The 14,094-nt window shown below is 40.0% G+C and overlaps 1 protein-coding gene across 1 annotated transcript in view; it reads right to left on the bottom strand.

Annotated features, from left to right (window-relative positions):
- The window catches only part of CFAP44 (cilia and flagella associated protein 44), a 140,270-nt gene that overhangs the window by 87,754 nt on the left and 38,422 nt on the right, over positions 1 to 14,094 (bottom strand). Inside the window, exons 9-14 of the mRNA XM_032630144.1 lie at positions 10,481 to 10,636; positions 9,615 to 9,662; positions 8,864 to 8,963; positions 8,072 to 8,166; positions 5,198 to 5,407; positions 4,464 to 4,574 (exon numbers count right to left, since the gene is read on the bottom strand). Coding sequence (XP_032486035.1) covers positions 4,464 to 4,574; positions 5,198 to 5,407; positions 8,072 to 8,166; positions 8,864 to 8,963; positions 9,615 to 9,662; positions 10,481 to 10,636 — 720 coding nt within the window. The remainder of the gene's footprint in view (positions 1 to 4,463; positions 4,575 to 5,197; positions 5,408 to 8,071; positions 8,167 to 8,863; positions 8,964 to 9,614; positions 9,663 to 10,480; positions 10,637 to 14,094) is intronic.

The raw sequence follows: 14,094 nt of genomic DNA, 5'->3' as shown, positions 1-14,094 counted from the left end.
CATTAGCAAAAAAAAAAGCACAAAGAACCCAATTATAAAGGGGGCAGAAGATCTGAACAGACATTTTTCCAAAGAAGACATAGCGACAGACAACAAGTACATGAAGATATGCTCAACCTCACTAATCATCAGGGAACTGCAAATCAAAACCACAATGAGATATCACCTCACACCTGTTAGAATAGCTATTATCAAAAAGACAAGATGGGCTTCCCTGGTGGCGCAGTGGTTGAGAGTCCGCCTGCCGATGCAGGGGACACGGGTTCGTGCCCCGGTCCGGGAAGATCCCACATGCCGCAGAGCGGCTGGGCCTGTGAGCCATGGCCGCTGAGCCTGCGCGTCCGGAGCCTGTGCTCCTCAATGGGAGAGGCCACAACAGTGAGAGGCCCACGTACCACAAAAAAAAAAAAAAAAAAAAAAAAAGACAAGAAATGTTGGCTAAGATGTAGAGAAAAGGGAACACTTCTGCACTGTTGGTGAGAACATAAATCAGTACAGCCACTATGGAAAACACTGTGGAGATTCTTCAAAAAATTAAAAATAGAACTACCACATGATCCAGCAATCCCACTTCAGGGTATTTATCTGAGATGAAAACATTAACTGAAAAAGATACATGCACCCTCAAGTTTAGCATAATATTCTTTACAATAGCCAAGATATGGAAACTATGTGTTCATTGAAGGGTGAATGGATAAAGAAAATATTCCATTGTGATTATATGTACACAGTGGAATATTATTCAGCCATAAAAAGAATGAAATCTTATCATTTGCAACAATATGGATGGACCTTGAGGACATTATGCTAAGTGAAATAAGTCAGGAAAAGAAAGACAAATATTGCATGATATCAATTGTATGTGGAATCTTTAAAAAAGAAAAAAACATTAGGCACAGAAAACAGACTGGTGGTTGCCAGAGGCAGGGGCTGCGTGATGACAAAATGGAGGGGTTCAAAATGTACAAATTTCCAGTGATAAAATAAGTCATGGGAATGTAATGTACAGCATGATGACTATAGTTAATAATACTGTACTGCATATTTGAATGTTGCTCAGAGTAGATCTCAAAAGTTCTCATGTATGGTAACAGATGTTAACTAGACTTATTGTGGTGATCAGTTCTCAATGTATACAATTATCAAATCATGTCGCATATCTGAGCCTTATTTATGTCAATTATACTTTAAAATTTAAAAAGAAGAATTATAATCATTAAAGGCATTGAATTAATTTTTTTAAAGCAACTCAAAAAAAAAAAAACCCTATACTCTGATGGCTCTACTACCAAGTCTGCCAAAAACTCAAAATTCTAATATATTACAAATTCTTCAAGAGAACAGAGAGAGAGAATAGTTTACAACTCATCTTAGGAGATGAAAAAAACCTTAATAACAAACTTGATAATGAACTATGAAGACAGAAAATATTATCCAAATCTTTTTTATAAACATAGATGAAAAACACTAATGTTAGCAAACTGAATTCAATGACACATGAAAACTTTGCTAAACCAGCTAGTTCAAGACAACACAGAGAAACCAGTACAGCCACAGCTCTAAGAGCCAAGATAGCAGGAGAAGGGAAGCTAGGTGAGGTGAGCTGGGCATTCTCTGCACCTCTTTCTCCTAAGGGCATTGGTCAACTTACTGCATGGGACCTAGAAGCCAAACAGAATGCAGTGTTCTAGAGCTTTACGCATTCTCTCAGAGATGAATAGACACAAGCTGAAGTTCAAAGTGACAAGAAAGTTAGGACCTGATGGCACATGATACCAGAGAAAAGGGAAATACAGAAAAGGGAGCCTAACATTCTGCTGGGTCTTTGCCTTTAAAACATTTGCACAACCCTAAGCTGCATGAGAACAGGAGTTGCTCATTTCATCCAAAAATTCACATTATTGTTTACTTACTTTCATTTTTGAAAGATACTACCACTGGGTATAAAATTGTGGGTTGGAAGTTATAGAACTATAAACTGCTAAAAGAAGACATCTACTGAAGAAATTCAATCCATTATTAAAAATCCTCCTACAAACAACAAATCAGGTCCAGAGAATAGAAAAGACCTTTTTTTTTAAAAAAAAAAAAAAAAAAGAGGACAGAAATACCTTGATTCCAAACCTGGCAAGGACATTACAAAAGGGGGAAATTATCACTCTGTTATGAATGTAGATGCAAAAATCCTTAATAAAATATTAGTAAACTGTGTGTGTTAAAATATAGTGAGTTGATGTGTGCTAGGATGACAAGAAGGAGGTCATTTTAGGCAGAGAAGATCAAGTTCAAAGCTTAATGCATGAAACAAAGAGGAACAAGACAACACAGAGGAAGAGACAGATTTAACAGATGTTTAGGGTACATAATCAATGGGGGGGCTTGGTGAACCACCAAAGCAGGGTGGTTAGAGGTAGGGAAGAGATGGCTCTAAAGATTTTCTGGTTTAGATAACAGGGAGAATGGTGTTCTCAGAAAAATGCAGGAGGAAAAAAAACACGTCTTAGAAAAACTCTAATGAATTTCATTTAGACACAACAAAATCACCCCCCAGAAATTCAGAAGATCACCAAGTTCAGTCAATTCTACCTATCTCTTATCCACACAGTCTTTCACACTTTGGTCACATCTTCTCTGGAACACAGCTGTCCAATAGATCTACCTGCCTCTCATTTGGCTCCCTTGTAACTTCTCCACACTGCTGCCTAAGTGAACATGGTAGTGACCACTGCAGATGGAATGGTTCTGTGTGTGATGCAGCTTTATTGGAAATCAAAATAATGAGCAGAAGCTTAATGCATTCAGGAAGGTAGGAGGTCTGACCAGTGAGCTGGTAGGGGCTAACTGCTATTGCCATTTGTCAACTGAAGTGTGCAGTATCAGTTATACATGTTAATTTACTTTTTTCCCTCAGCTTCATTGTAATATAACTGACATAACATTGTGTAAGTTTAAGGTGCATAACGTGATGATTTGGTGCATGTATATATTGTGAGATGAGAGTAATTTACATTAGTAATTCCCAAATAATACTAGAAATATAAGTGCTGATTGGCACCACTGCCTGAAATGACTTTTGAATTGTTTTTTTGTTTTGGGGGGTATGCCTTTTCTGCCTTAATTTTTGTTTTAGTTTCTTATTTTGAAGTAGCTATTAATTCATAGGAAGCTGCAGAGATAGTACAAAGAGCTTTATACCTTTTGCCGTTTCTCCCACTGGTTACTTCTGCAACAATATCAAAACTATGAAATCAACATTAATATAGAATGAGTGTATAGTTCTGTCATTTTATCACATGTGCAGATTCATGCAACCATCCACAATCAAAACATAAACTATCCCACCACTACAAAGATCTCCCTCAAGCTGCCCCTTTGTAGTCACACCCACCCCCTTCCCGCCCATCATTCCCAACCCCTGAAAAATGCTGGGTTTTTTAAAACTTTGTTATATAGGGAAATGATTGAAGGATGCACAAAATATTATACGTTGTGATACAATAGCTCATGCTTTAACACAGAGCATCCTTTGCAGCTCTCTTTGCTTCACCTACACAATTTGCACTCTCCTCCTCTCAACTAACTCACATCACGTGTTAACTTCTCCCTTTCTTGATATACATGCTCTATATTCACAGCACGTATTGTCTATACCACTGATATCACTGATAATTTAGTCACCCATTCCCTTGTGAAATCTTAAATAATCCTATCACAGATCAATATAACTTCTTAAACATGTGTATTTTTTTTCTCCTTCAGAAGATACTGTTAGGTACTGCTTATTGAATCCATTGCCAGGGCCTAGCAAAGATGAAAACAATGAGTATTTGTTAATTAAAAAAATATTTTTACTAGGTACTACTATATTTTTATAGCCATTTTCTTTAGAAGAGCTTAAAATAGATTACAGATGTTACCCCCCCCCAAAATCCTGACAGTACCTCTGGGCAGTTCATCAGCATTATTATTATGCTGGAACCCTAGTACAGTACCCGGTTTAGACATTCAATCAATATTCAGGTGACTGAATTATCCTATGCTCAAAATTAGGGAAATTAGGGGCATTAAATAAGATTAGTAATCAATACTGAATCCCCAATTGTTATTAGAAAAGAGGCAATGGAAGATTAGAAGAGAAAATGGAGCTGGAACGGGAGCAGAAGAGAAGAGATTAAACATGAGGACAAGTACACTCAACACATTCTGACATGTGTTTTGGGCTGAAGTCTCCATTGTTGAAGCAAAGTCTGATACAATAATTAGATTATGGAAGAAGGAGAAGGTAATGGGAAGGGCTTGAAGCTCCTGAGTAATGCTCCACTAGTAAAGCTGAGCAGCTTCCCTGGCCCCTCACAGCGGGACCCAGGAGTGGAGCTAATAATTCCACCCACTATTGTCTATCTACCAGATCACTTCACTACGTAGTAACTGAGATTTAAACATGAAGACAAATAACTACTTACATGAGAGGCTGTAGACCAGGTTAACTGGCAAACAGGTCCAGGAGTAGTAATATAACCGATTGGCTTATAACCCCTTTCCACTTCAAAGAAGAAGACAGTTTGATCTTTACTCTAAGAAAAAGAGAGATACCGAAATATATATTATTATGAAACATATTGCATACAGTACAAAGAAGCATTTAACAGCTATATTACACCCACTGTATACGTATACCTACAATGATCATATTTCCCCAGGTTATTCTGGGAACATTCTTGTTTCAAATACTTGCTTCATTTTCCCCATGAGAACACTTGACAAACCATGTTTTCTTGTATGTGTTTCTGAAAAGATGCTCACCATACCTGTATATAAGATTCACAAAAAATTCCACAATGCATATGCTCACCTATTTATGCATAAAGCATTTACATGTTTATTCTCTTCATTTAGGCCAATTCTATATAAGAACATACCTAGGTTATAAAACATTGATGATACATAAAACACGTTGCATGATTCCCAGTTGAACATTTCTATTCATTTAAAATAAGCATTACAACTCAATTTGTAAGAATATTTTTAAATGTCATGCACAGACTATACTGAAAGAATCTGAATACAAAGAAAACAAAATAGGGATATATTCTCAGAAAGGAATATAAGCAAATAAGGCATCATTAAGTAGGAAGACTAATAAGGCAGGGTTAACCAGGAAAATTCAATAGGAAACACAAGGAAATCTACTACTTACCCCTGTGGCTAGAACTTCTCCATCACGATCATAAGCTAAAGCAGTGACAGGAGAAGTATGAGGTTTGAAAACCTGTTTCAAACGAATATCTGCATCTGAAACTCTCTTCCGTCCCACAAAACTTGTGAGCCCTTCTGGATCATAAAGTTCAAGAATTCGAACAACGCCATCTTCAAATCCTGCAGTAATCTGTGCTCCACCATTGCTTACCTTGGACAAAAAAGAAATGCAAGGTTTCTGAAATTTGTTGATTAAGAAAGCTGTACTACATAACAGATTTCTGTGTTTTATTTAGACTTAAATTATTTAACTAAATAATTAACTAAAATAAATGCTAATCAATAATTCCTTATACTACTTTCTGGTAACCTCCATCTCTTCTATGACAGTTCCTTATCACTGCAGACCATGAGACAGGTAAACAATGACAATCCAAGCATTCAATGAGCAAAAGTTGGTGGAGCGTCCATCTACTATGTGCCAGGCACCCATCACCAGCAGCCCAAGTGTGAGCATAAACAGTCTCAACCCCTGTTTTCACAAATGTATGGTCGAGTGGGAGGACAGACATTAATCAACCACACAAATGAATATGGAATTATGAACTGAAGTAAGTAAAAGGAAATAAACATTCTGAGAGCACATAGCAAAGAAAGCTGACCTAGTCTGCAGCTTAGATGAGAAGTCTGGGCCAGAGATATAAATCTAGCAATGTCTTAATGTACTAAATCTGCTATCTCAAAAGGCATTCAGGAGAAGGGCAAGAGCCTTGGTATTCTTTAGAGCAGACTGATCATCCCTGAAGCCAGGCAATTATGAAAACCTTGGGAATAAGAAAACTATATTCCATTCAATTCCAACTGAATGTTTATGCAAACATTTACTAAGTGTCTAAATGTACCAGTAACTGTAGAGGCACTGGAAGTACAAAGAAGAGTAAGATACGGCGTCGCCATGAAGAACAAACAGTCTGGTGGGAAAGACAGTCAATAAAGCAAGTCATCTTAGTACACTGTGATAAGTGCTATAAAAGAGGTATATACACAGTCCTTAAACAAAAACTGCAAAGGAAGAAGTACACAGCTCTACTTGAAGGTGGGGTCATGGAGGGCTATGCAGAGGAGATGATATCTGACCTGGGCTAAATTGTAAACAATGATGTGCAGTTTTCCAGAAAGGCAAGAGGGTATGGAGAAGGGGCAATTCAAGCATAATGTCCATATGATCATTACTTGGATATAAGGCTAAAAAAGGAAACATTCTATGGACATTGCCCAAGCATCTGAAGAAATGATTCAATTACATAGGCTGTATTTTAAAGAATTTAGGTAAGAGTGTAAATAGATTAGGATAAAGAGAGATCCATGTTTGGTAATCTAAATACTCTGTCATTTCTACTTAATCCAGCCTCATCATTGTTCTGCTTCTACTCCCTGGCCTGAGTTCTCCTTCTGGTCTTGATCCCATCATGAAATTCCCCTCCATTCCAGCCACCTCCACATCTACTTTGGGCCTGGAACATTTTCTCTTTGACTTCAACCCAAAACAATACGGATAAAATATTCCCCAAATATTCCCATGACATTTTAAAAACTTGGCTGCAAATTTTTTGCTATGCCTCTCATGGAGAGGTGGGGTTTAAGTCCCTCCCTCCTTGAATCTGCGTGGGTGGGGGGTGCTTGTGACTGCTCCACCCAACTGAGTATGGTACAAGTGACGTTATGTGACTTCCGAGGCCAGGTCATAGAAGGACAGCAGCTTCTGCCTTATTTGCTGGAACACTAGATCTTGGAGCCCTGAGCTGCCATAAAGAAGTGTGTGACTGCCCTGAGGCCACCATGCTGTGATAATGACCTCTCCATGTGGCATGGGCTTCAGGTAAGCACTGCTGTTGACATCCCAGCTTAGCTTAACCTTCAACCCAGGTGCCAGACCTGTAACAAAGAAGCCTTCAGATGACTCTAGGCCCCAACCATTCAAATCTCCCCTACTGAGGCCCCAGATACTGTGAAGCAGAGATAATCCATCCTTGTTGTCACCTGTCCGAATTCCCAAACCAGAGACTGAGCAAAATAAGATGATTGCCGTTTTATGCCACTACATTTGGGGTAGTTTATTACACAGCAATAGACAACTAGAACAATGATCTCTAATTTTTTCCATAGCTCTTATCATTATCTAACATATCACATAAATTTACTTATTTTGTTTTTTGTCTGTCTCTGCCTCCTGTCTCCCACTCTAGTGGGAGATTCATGAGGGCAAATCTTTTTTTTCTTTTTGTTCATTGCTATATTCCCAGAATCAGGACTGGCACGTTGCAAACATGCTGGAAATGTATAGAATGAATGAATCAGAGTCAGGCAAGGGACAGATACACAAAGTTCTGTCAGGTAATTACTATTTTTTTTTTTTTTTTTTTTTTTTTTGCAATACGTGGGCCTCTCACCGTTCTGGCCTCTCCCGTTGCGGAGCACAGGCTCCGGACGCGCAAGCTCAGCAGCCATGGCTCATGGACCTAGCCACTCCGCGGCATGTGGGATCTTCCCAGACCGGGACACGAACCTGTGTCCCCTACATCGGCAGGTAGACTCCCAACCACTGCACCACCAGGGAAGCCCATTAGGTAATTACTTTTTAACATGGAACTATTTCTAAACTTTAGGTGGCATAACAATAGATTTTCATTAAAACAGAACCAAAATCACGATAGCAAAGTCATGATATGATTTCTATCACATTCTGAGTGAACTAAAATTTTTGTTCTTCTCTAAAATCCAGAGTCAGAAAATATCTGTGTTTCTAAGAAATAGCACTAATATACCATATTTACAAATAGATTCTAGTAGAAATTCATCATAACAATAAGCTTACCCGTCGTGGTACCCAAGCAAGGGCAGTACCTCCTTGTTTGAATTTCATCTGAACCAAAGGAGTTTTGCTAGCAAAATCATAGAGTCTAACGGAGCCTACAGAAAGACAGTTTTAAAAGAAACATTTATATATATATATAAATATCTTTAATAACTTTAGCTCACTTCACATTTAAGCACTAAACAAGAAACATCATAAAAATTAAATCAACTGATAATCTAATGGCCTTTCTTTAGTTAAAACTTTACATGTATATCCTCAATCAGGTAATTTATAAACATGAATAATGTTTATATACCATTATATATATATATATATATATATATATATATATATATATATACTATGCCATTTTATATAAAGGACTTGAGCATCTGTGGATTTTGGTATCAGTGGAGTCCTGGAACAAATCCCTACACAAATACCAAGGGACGACTGTAGTAAAGAAACAACTGATGATTGACTGGTGGATCAATTTCACCTTGCACAGTCCACATAGATTCACTGTAAGTCAAGAAGGAAGAAAGGACATGGAAAGAAAAGGAAAAGCATGAATGTGGATAACACCAAGATGAATGGTATTTTCACGAGTAACTTATTGATGTGTCTTTATTTTAATCTCTTTCAATAACCATGGTTGCCGTATTTTGGGCCCTTTCCCCTCTCCTGAAACTCACCTCACTTGCATCAAAAAGCTTCCCTTTTGGAAAAATTCTCAAATACTTTAATCAAACACATTAAAAAATGACTTGAAAACAAAACACAAAGGTCCAGATATGAGTTCCTACTTACAGTCCAAGCCAGTAGTGGCCATGAGATAAGTGAGAGGAGAGACAGCCAAGGCTTCAATGGCTCCAGAATGGAAGGAGAAGAGGCATTCTGGATCTGGGGTCTGATAACAAAAAAAAGATCCTATTAGAGCTCAAAGATAGGTAAAAAGATCCTATTAGAGCTCAAAGATAGGTAAAAAGATCCTATTAGAGCTCAAAGATAGGTTAACACAGAACTAAGGCCAAGTTTAAAGAAATGCAATTAGAACCCTGTATCATGTGTGACTTTATCTGAACAGAAATAAGAAAAGGCATAGTAAGATAGAAAGGGCACTGAAGTTTGGAATTAGGAGAGACAGATGATGTGCTTGATGGCTGTGTGATTTGGCACAAGTCACTTCAAATGCCGGTTTCCCTTTCTTCATCAGTAAAATGAGATGATGGCAACTGCCTGCCTACAAAACAGAGTAGTTGTGAGGATTATATGAGATAATATACATTAAAATGCCATATGTTTATGAAAACTGTAAAGCACTGTATAATGTTAGGCATTGTCATTGCCCCTTTTCTTGTAAATTCTGTTATGAGATAGATCCTTTTTTATGTAAAGTCATAACGAGAGAAAGAGACAGAGACAGTATGAATTCTTTGGATATGCTGAGCAAGTTTTTGATGACAACAATGATCAAATATGCAAAAAGAGTATCTTTTAAAGAATAACAACAAAGGTCTTTACTATGAGAATTAGAAAAAAAGAAAAATAGGCAACTTACAATATTTGAAAAGCTAAGGTCAAGCTTCCATATGGCTCCATTGGAATCCTAAAAAATTAAATACCTAATAATATTTTGTTCATCGTTTTGGACTTTTATCAAATTAAAGGAATTTTTTTTATGATTTAGTTAAAGGACAAAACATACCAAAAACTTACATATATTTTAAAGTGTGATTGAAATTAAACAATAGCAACTTTCATGCATCTTAGAACACAGCGACGCAATAAATGAAGCAATCTCATAAAACTTATAGTCAATTTAACATAATAAAAATGCTAATTTGTTTTCTGTGTATAAAATACAAGTCAATTAAATATCAAAATTCAGGGAACTCTTCATTGTAGTATCAACAGTAGTCTTAATAGTACAATGGATTTACAGTGACCATAAATTATACTACTATTTTAATTTTATGTCCAGATAACTTTTTTTTTTTTGGCCATACGCAGGTCTCTTACTGTTGCGGCCTCTCCCATTGCGGAGCACAGGCTCCGGATGCGCAGGCCCAGTGGCCATGGCTCACGGGCCCAGCCGCTCCGCGACACGTGGGACCCTCCCGGACCGGGGCACGAACCCGTGTCCCCTGCATCGGCAGGCGGACTCTCAACCACTGCGCCACCAGGGAAGCCCCAGGTAACTTTTTAAAATGTATTTCTTTAAAGTCTTTATTGAATTTGTTACAGTATTGCTTCTGTTTTATGTTTTGGTTTTTTGGCTGTGAGGTATGTGGGATCTTAGCTCCCCGACCAGGGATCAAACCTGCACCCCCTGCATTAGAAGGCAAAGTCTTAACCACTGGACCACCAGGGAAGTCCCAATGTCCAGATAACTTTAAAGAGCAAAGAGAGAAGAGTGCATCTTACCTGAGACAACCAAAAGTTATTTCCAATTTCATTCATTTTTATCATAGAGAAGAGTCTGACATTCTTGTCTACTTGAAGTTCATTAATGGGCTCTATCTCTAACAATCCAGTCTCGTCTATAGTATCAGCAGTGTCTATTGCCTCAAAATCCCATATCTTAAAAAATAAGAAAATACTTTAATCAATCAGCAGTTTCTGAATGTATATTTTATAAGCCAGAAAAGGCCCCATTTTTTGTTTGTTTGGTTTTGTTTTTTTTTTTTTTGCGGTACGCAGGCCTCTCACTGTTGTGGCCTCTCCCATTGTGGAGCACAGGCTCCGGACGCGCAGGCTCAGCGGCCATGGCTCACGGGCCCAACCGCTCCGCGGCATGTGGCATCTTCCAGGACTGGGGCACAAACCCGCGTCCCGTGCATCGGCAGGCGGACTCTCAACCACTGTGCCACCAGGGAAGCCCCTAGGCCCCATTTTTTTTTTCAAAAGTCATTTCTTCTTGTTTCAGGAAAATAATGAGTAGGTATAAATTAAAACACCAGATAAAATCTAACCCTGGGATTTTGCTCTGAAATGGGAATAATGAATTATTATAATTTCCTTTGTATTTATGGAGGTTAGTGAGAAAATACAGACCTGAATAAGAATTCTAATTTGCCCAAAGTAAACTTTATTTCAAGGTTTCTGTCAGGCCTTACTGCATATATAGCGGCCACAAGGAATAAATGGTTCAGTCATACACTGAGACATCATGACGAACCTCGTCTTACATTAGATTCATGGGCTCCTGGAGAGGGGACACAGACCTTCTTGCTTAATGATTCAAGCACTATCTTCATTATAAGCAGAGAAAAATGGATGTAGGGAATGTCTTCATGAGATAATGTTTCTCTTCTTTATCATAGATTTAGACTGTACTATTCAGATAAGGATTGTTGTTCTTGCGATAGGAGACCAGAATAGTACTAGGGAAGGATGAGGGAGCACAGTTTCACTTTATGTGGTGAAGAGACTCAGAAGGACTTCCTCTGTGAAGTGCCAAAGCCCAGCCTGGATGGTTCTGTAGCCACATCCTGCTACGTCATCCTAGACTCAACAACTCAGACTTTGGGAGGATTGGTGGTGTCCTACAGAGTAGCATTGTGGAGGACAGTCCCAGATCCTAGGGTCAGACTAACTCCTGGGAGTTGGAGTAGGTTTTTCCTAGAGGGTGAGAAGTAGAGATTTACAACATAGAAGACTGAAGAGATAAGGGCAGACTTTGAAAGGGGAAGCAAATTAGTGATGTCCATGAAGGGATCTTCTGTGAAGTATTTAACTTCTCTTCTCTTGAGGTGCTCCTCCACTTGGTATTTTGATGTATTTGGGGGTGACATATGCCTTGGAAGGTTACTGAATATGTTGTATGACATAATAAAGGACAAAAGATTCTCAGAGCAATGAGTAAAATAGAACAAAATTAAATTTAACATGACTCAAAAAGCCAATGGTAAGAGGACAAACTGTGGAAGACATGTCTCTAATATATTGTGTGAGCCATACATAAGCTCAGTAAGTATCAGAGTAACCACACTAGTAAAAAAAATAATAATACAGTCTCACTTCTGATAATACTACTTCCTAAAGAATATCCGGAGAATACTCCCTTTTATGAATATTTTCTTATGAAAGGCCCCAGTTGAAATACATACTGTGGGGACCACAAGGCAGATCAGAAGACTGCAGGTTTGCCAGCAACAGCAGGGTACCTACACATGGGTAGGTGGGAGAAGAGGTGTGACAACAGCCAGAAGGATGGAGATGCAGAAGCAATGTCCCAGCTTAGCCCACACTATGGGCAGGACAGTGTCCACAGGTGAGAACAAGCGAGTTCACTAGTGCACAGAGCACCAGGAAGGGAGCATCCATAGGCAAACTCTATCAGCTCACCTTTGTATTTCTAATTGATAAACTCAGTAAAAAAAACATCTAACAAATGTTTGGCATCGTTATCCCTAGAAAATGACCCATTCATACCAGGCATTTTGGAAGGACATCTGAGTCCACTGTTAATACTGTGCTAACATGGGATGAGGGGAAGATGGCGTAAGAATAAGACGCGGAGATCACCTTCCTCCCCACAGATACACCAGAAATACATCTACACGTAGAGCAACTCCTACAGAACACCTACTGAACGCTGGCAGAAGACCTCAGACCTCCCAAAAGGCAAGAAACCCCCCCACGTACCTGGGTAGGGCAAAAGAAAAAAGAATAAACAGAGACAAAAGAATAGGGATGGGACCTGCACCAGTGGCAGGGAGCTGTGAAGGAGGAAAGGTATCCACACACTAGGAAGCCCCTTCGCGGGCGGAGACTGCGGGAGGCGGAGGGGGGAGCTTCAGAGCCGCGGAGGAGAGCACAGCAACAGGGGTGCGGAGGGCAAAACGGGGAGATTCCCACACAGACGATCGGTGCCGACCGGCACTCACCAGCCCGAGAGGCTTGTCTGCTCACCCGCCGGGGCAGGCGGAGCTGCGAGCTGAGGCTCCGGCTTTGGTCGGAGTGCAGGGAGAGGACTGGGGTTGGCGGCGTGAACACAGCCTGAAGGGGGTTAGTGCGCCACGGCTAGCCGGGAGGGAGTCCAGTAAAGTCTGGACCTGCCGAAGAGGTAAAAGGCTTTTTCTTCCCTCTTTGTTTCCTGGTGCGCGAGGAGAGGGGATTAAGAGCGCTGCTTAAAGGAGCTCCAGTGACGGGCGTGAGCCGCCGCTAAAAGCACGGACCCCAGAGACAGGAATGAGACGCTAAGGCTGCTGCTGCCGCCACCAAGAAACCTGTGTGCGAGCACAGGTCACTATCCACAACCCCCTTCCGGGGAGCCTGTGCAGCCCGCCACTGCCAGGTTCCCGGGATCCAGGAACAACTTGCCCGGGAGAACGCACGGCGCGCCTCAGGCTGGTGCAACGTCACGCCGGCCTCTGCCGCCGCAGGCTCGCCCCACACTCCGTACCCCTCCCTCCCCCGGGCCTGAGTGAGCCAGAGCCCCCGAAGCAGCTGCTCCTTTAACCCCGTCCTGTCTGAGCAAAAAACAGACGCCCTCCTGCGACCTACACACAGAGGCGGGGCCAAATCCAAAACTGAGCCCCAGGAGCTGTGAGAACAAAGAAGAGAAAGGGAAATCACTCCCAGCAGCCTCAGAAGCAGCGGATTAAAGCTTCACAATCAACTTGATGTACCCTGCATCTGTGGAATACATGAATAGAAAACGAATCATCTGAAATTGAGGAGGTCGACTTTGAGAGCAAGATTTATGATTTTTTCCCCTTTTCCTCTTTTTGTGAGTGTGTATGTGTATGCTTCTGTATGAGATTTTGTCTGTATAGCTTTGCTTCCACCATTTGTCCTAAGGTTCTATCCGTCCGTTTTTTTTTAATTCTTTTTCTTAATAATTATTTTTTAATTTAATAACTTTATTACATTTTACTTTATTTTATTTTACTTTACCTTCTTTCTTTCTTTCTCTTTTCCTTCCTTCCCTGCTTCCTTCTTTCCTCCCACCATACCTCCCTCCCTCCTTACTTTCCTTCTTTCCTGATTTCCCTTCTTCCTTCCTTCCTTTCTTTCTTTCTTTCTTCCTACAT

This window comes from Phocoena sinus, chromosome 4 (genome assembly GCF_008692025.1).
Source record: "Phocoena sinus isolate mPhoSin1 chromosome 4, mPhoSin1.pri, whole genome shotgun sequence".
Classification (NCBI taxonomy): domain Eukaryota; kingdom Metazoa; phylum Chordata; class Mammalia; order Artiodactyla; family Phocoenidae; genus Phocoena; species Phocoena sinus.
This window is presented reverse-complemented; position numbering and strand designations above follow the sequence as displayed.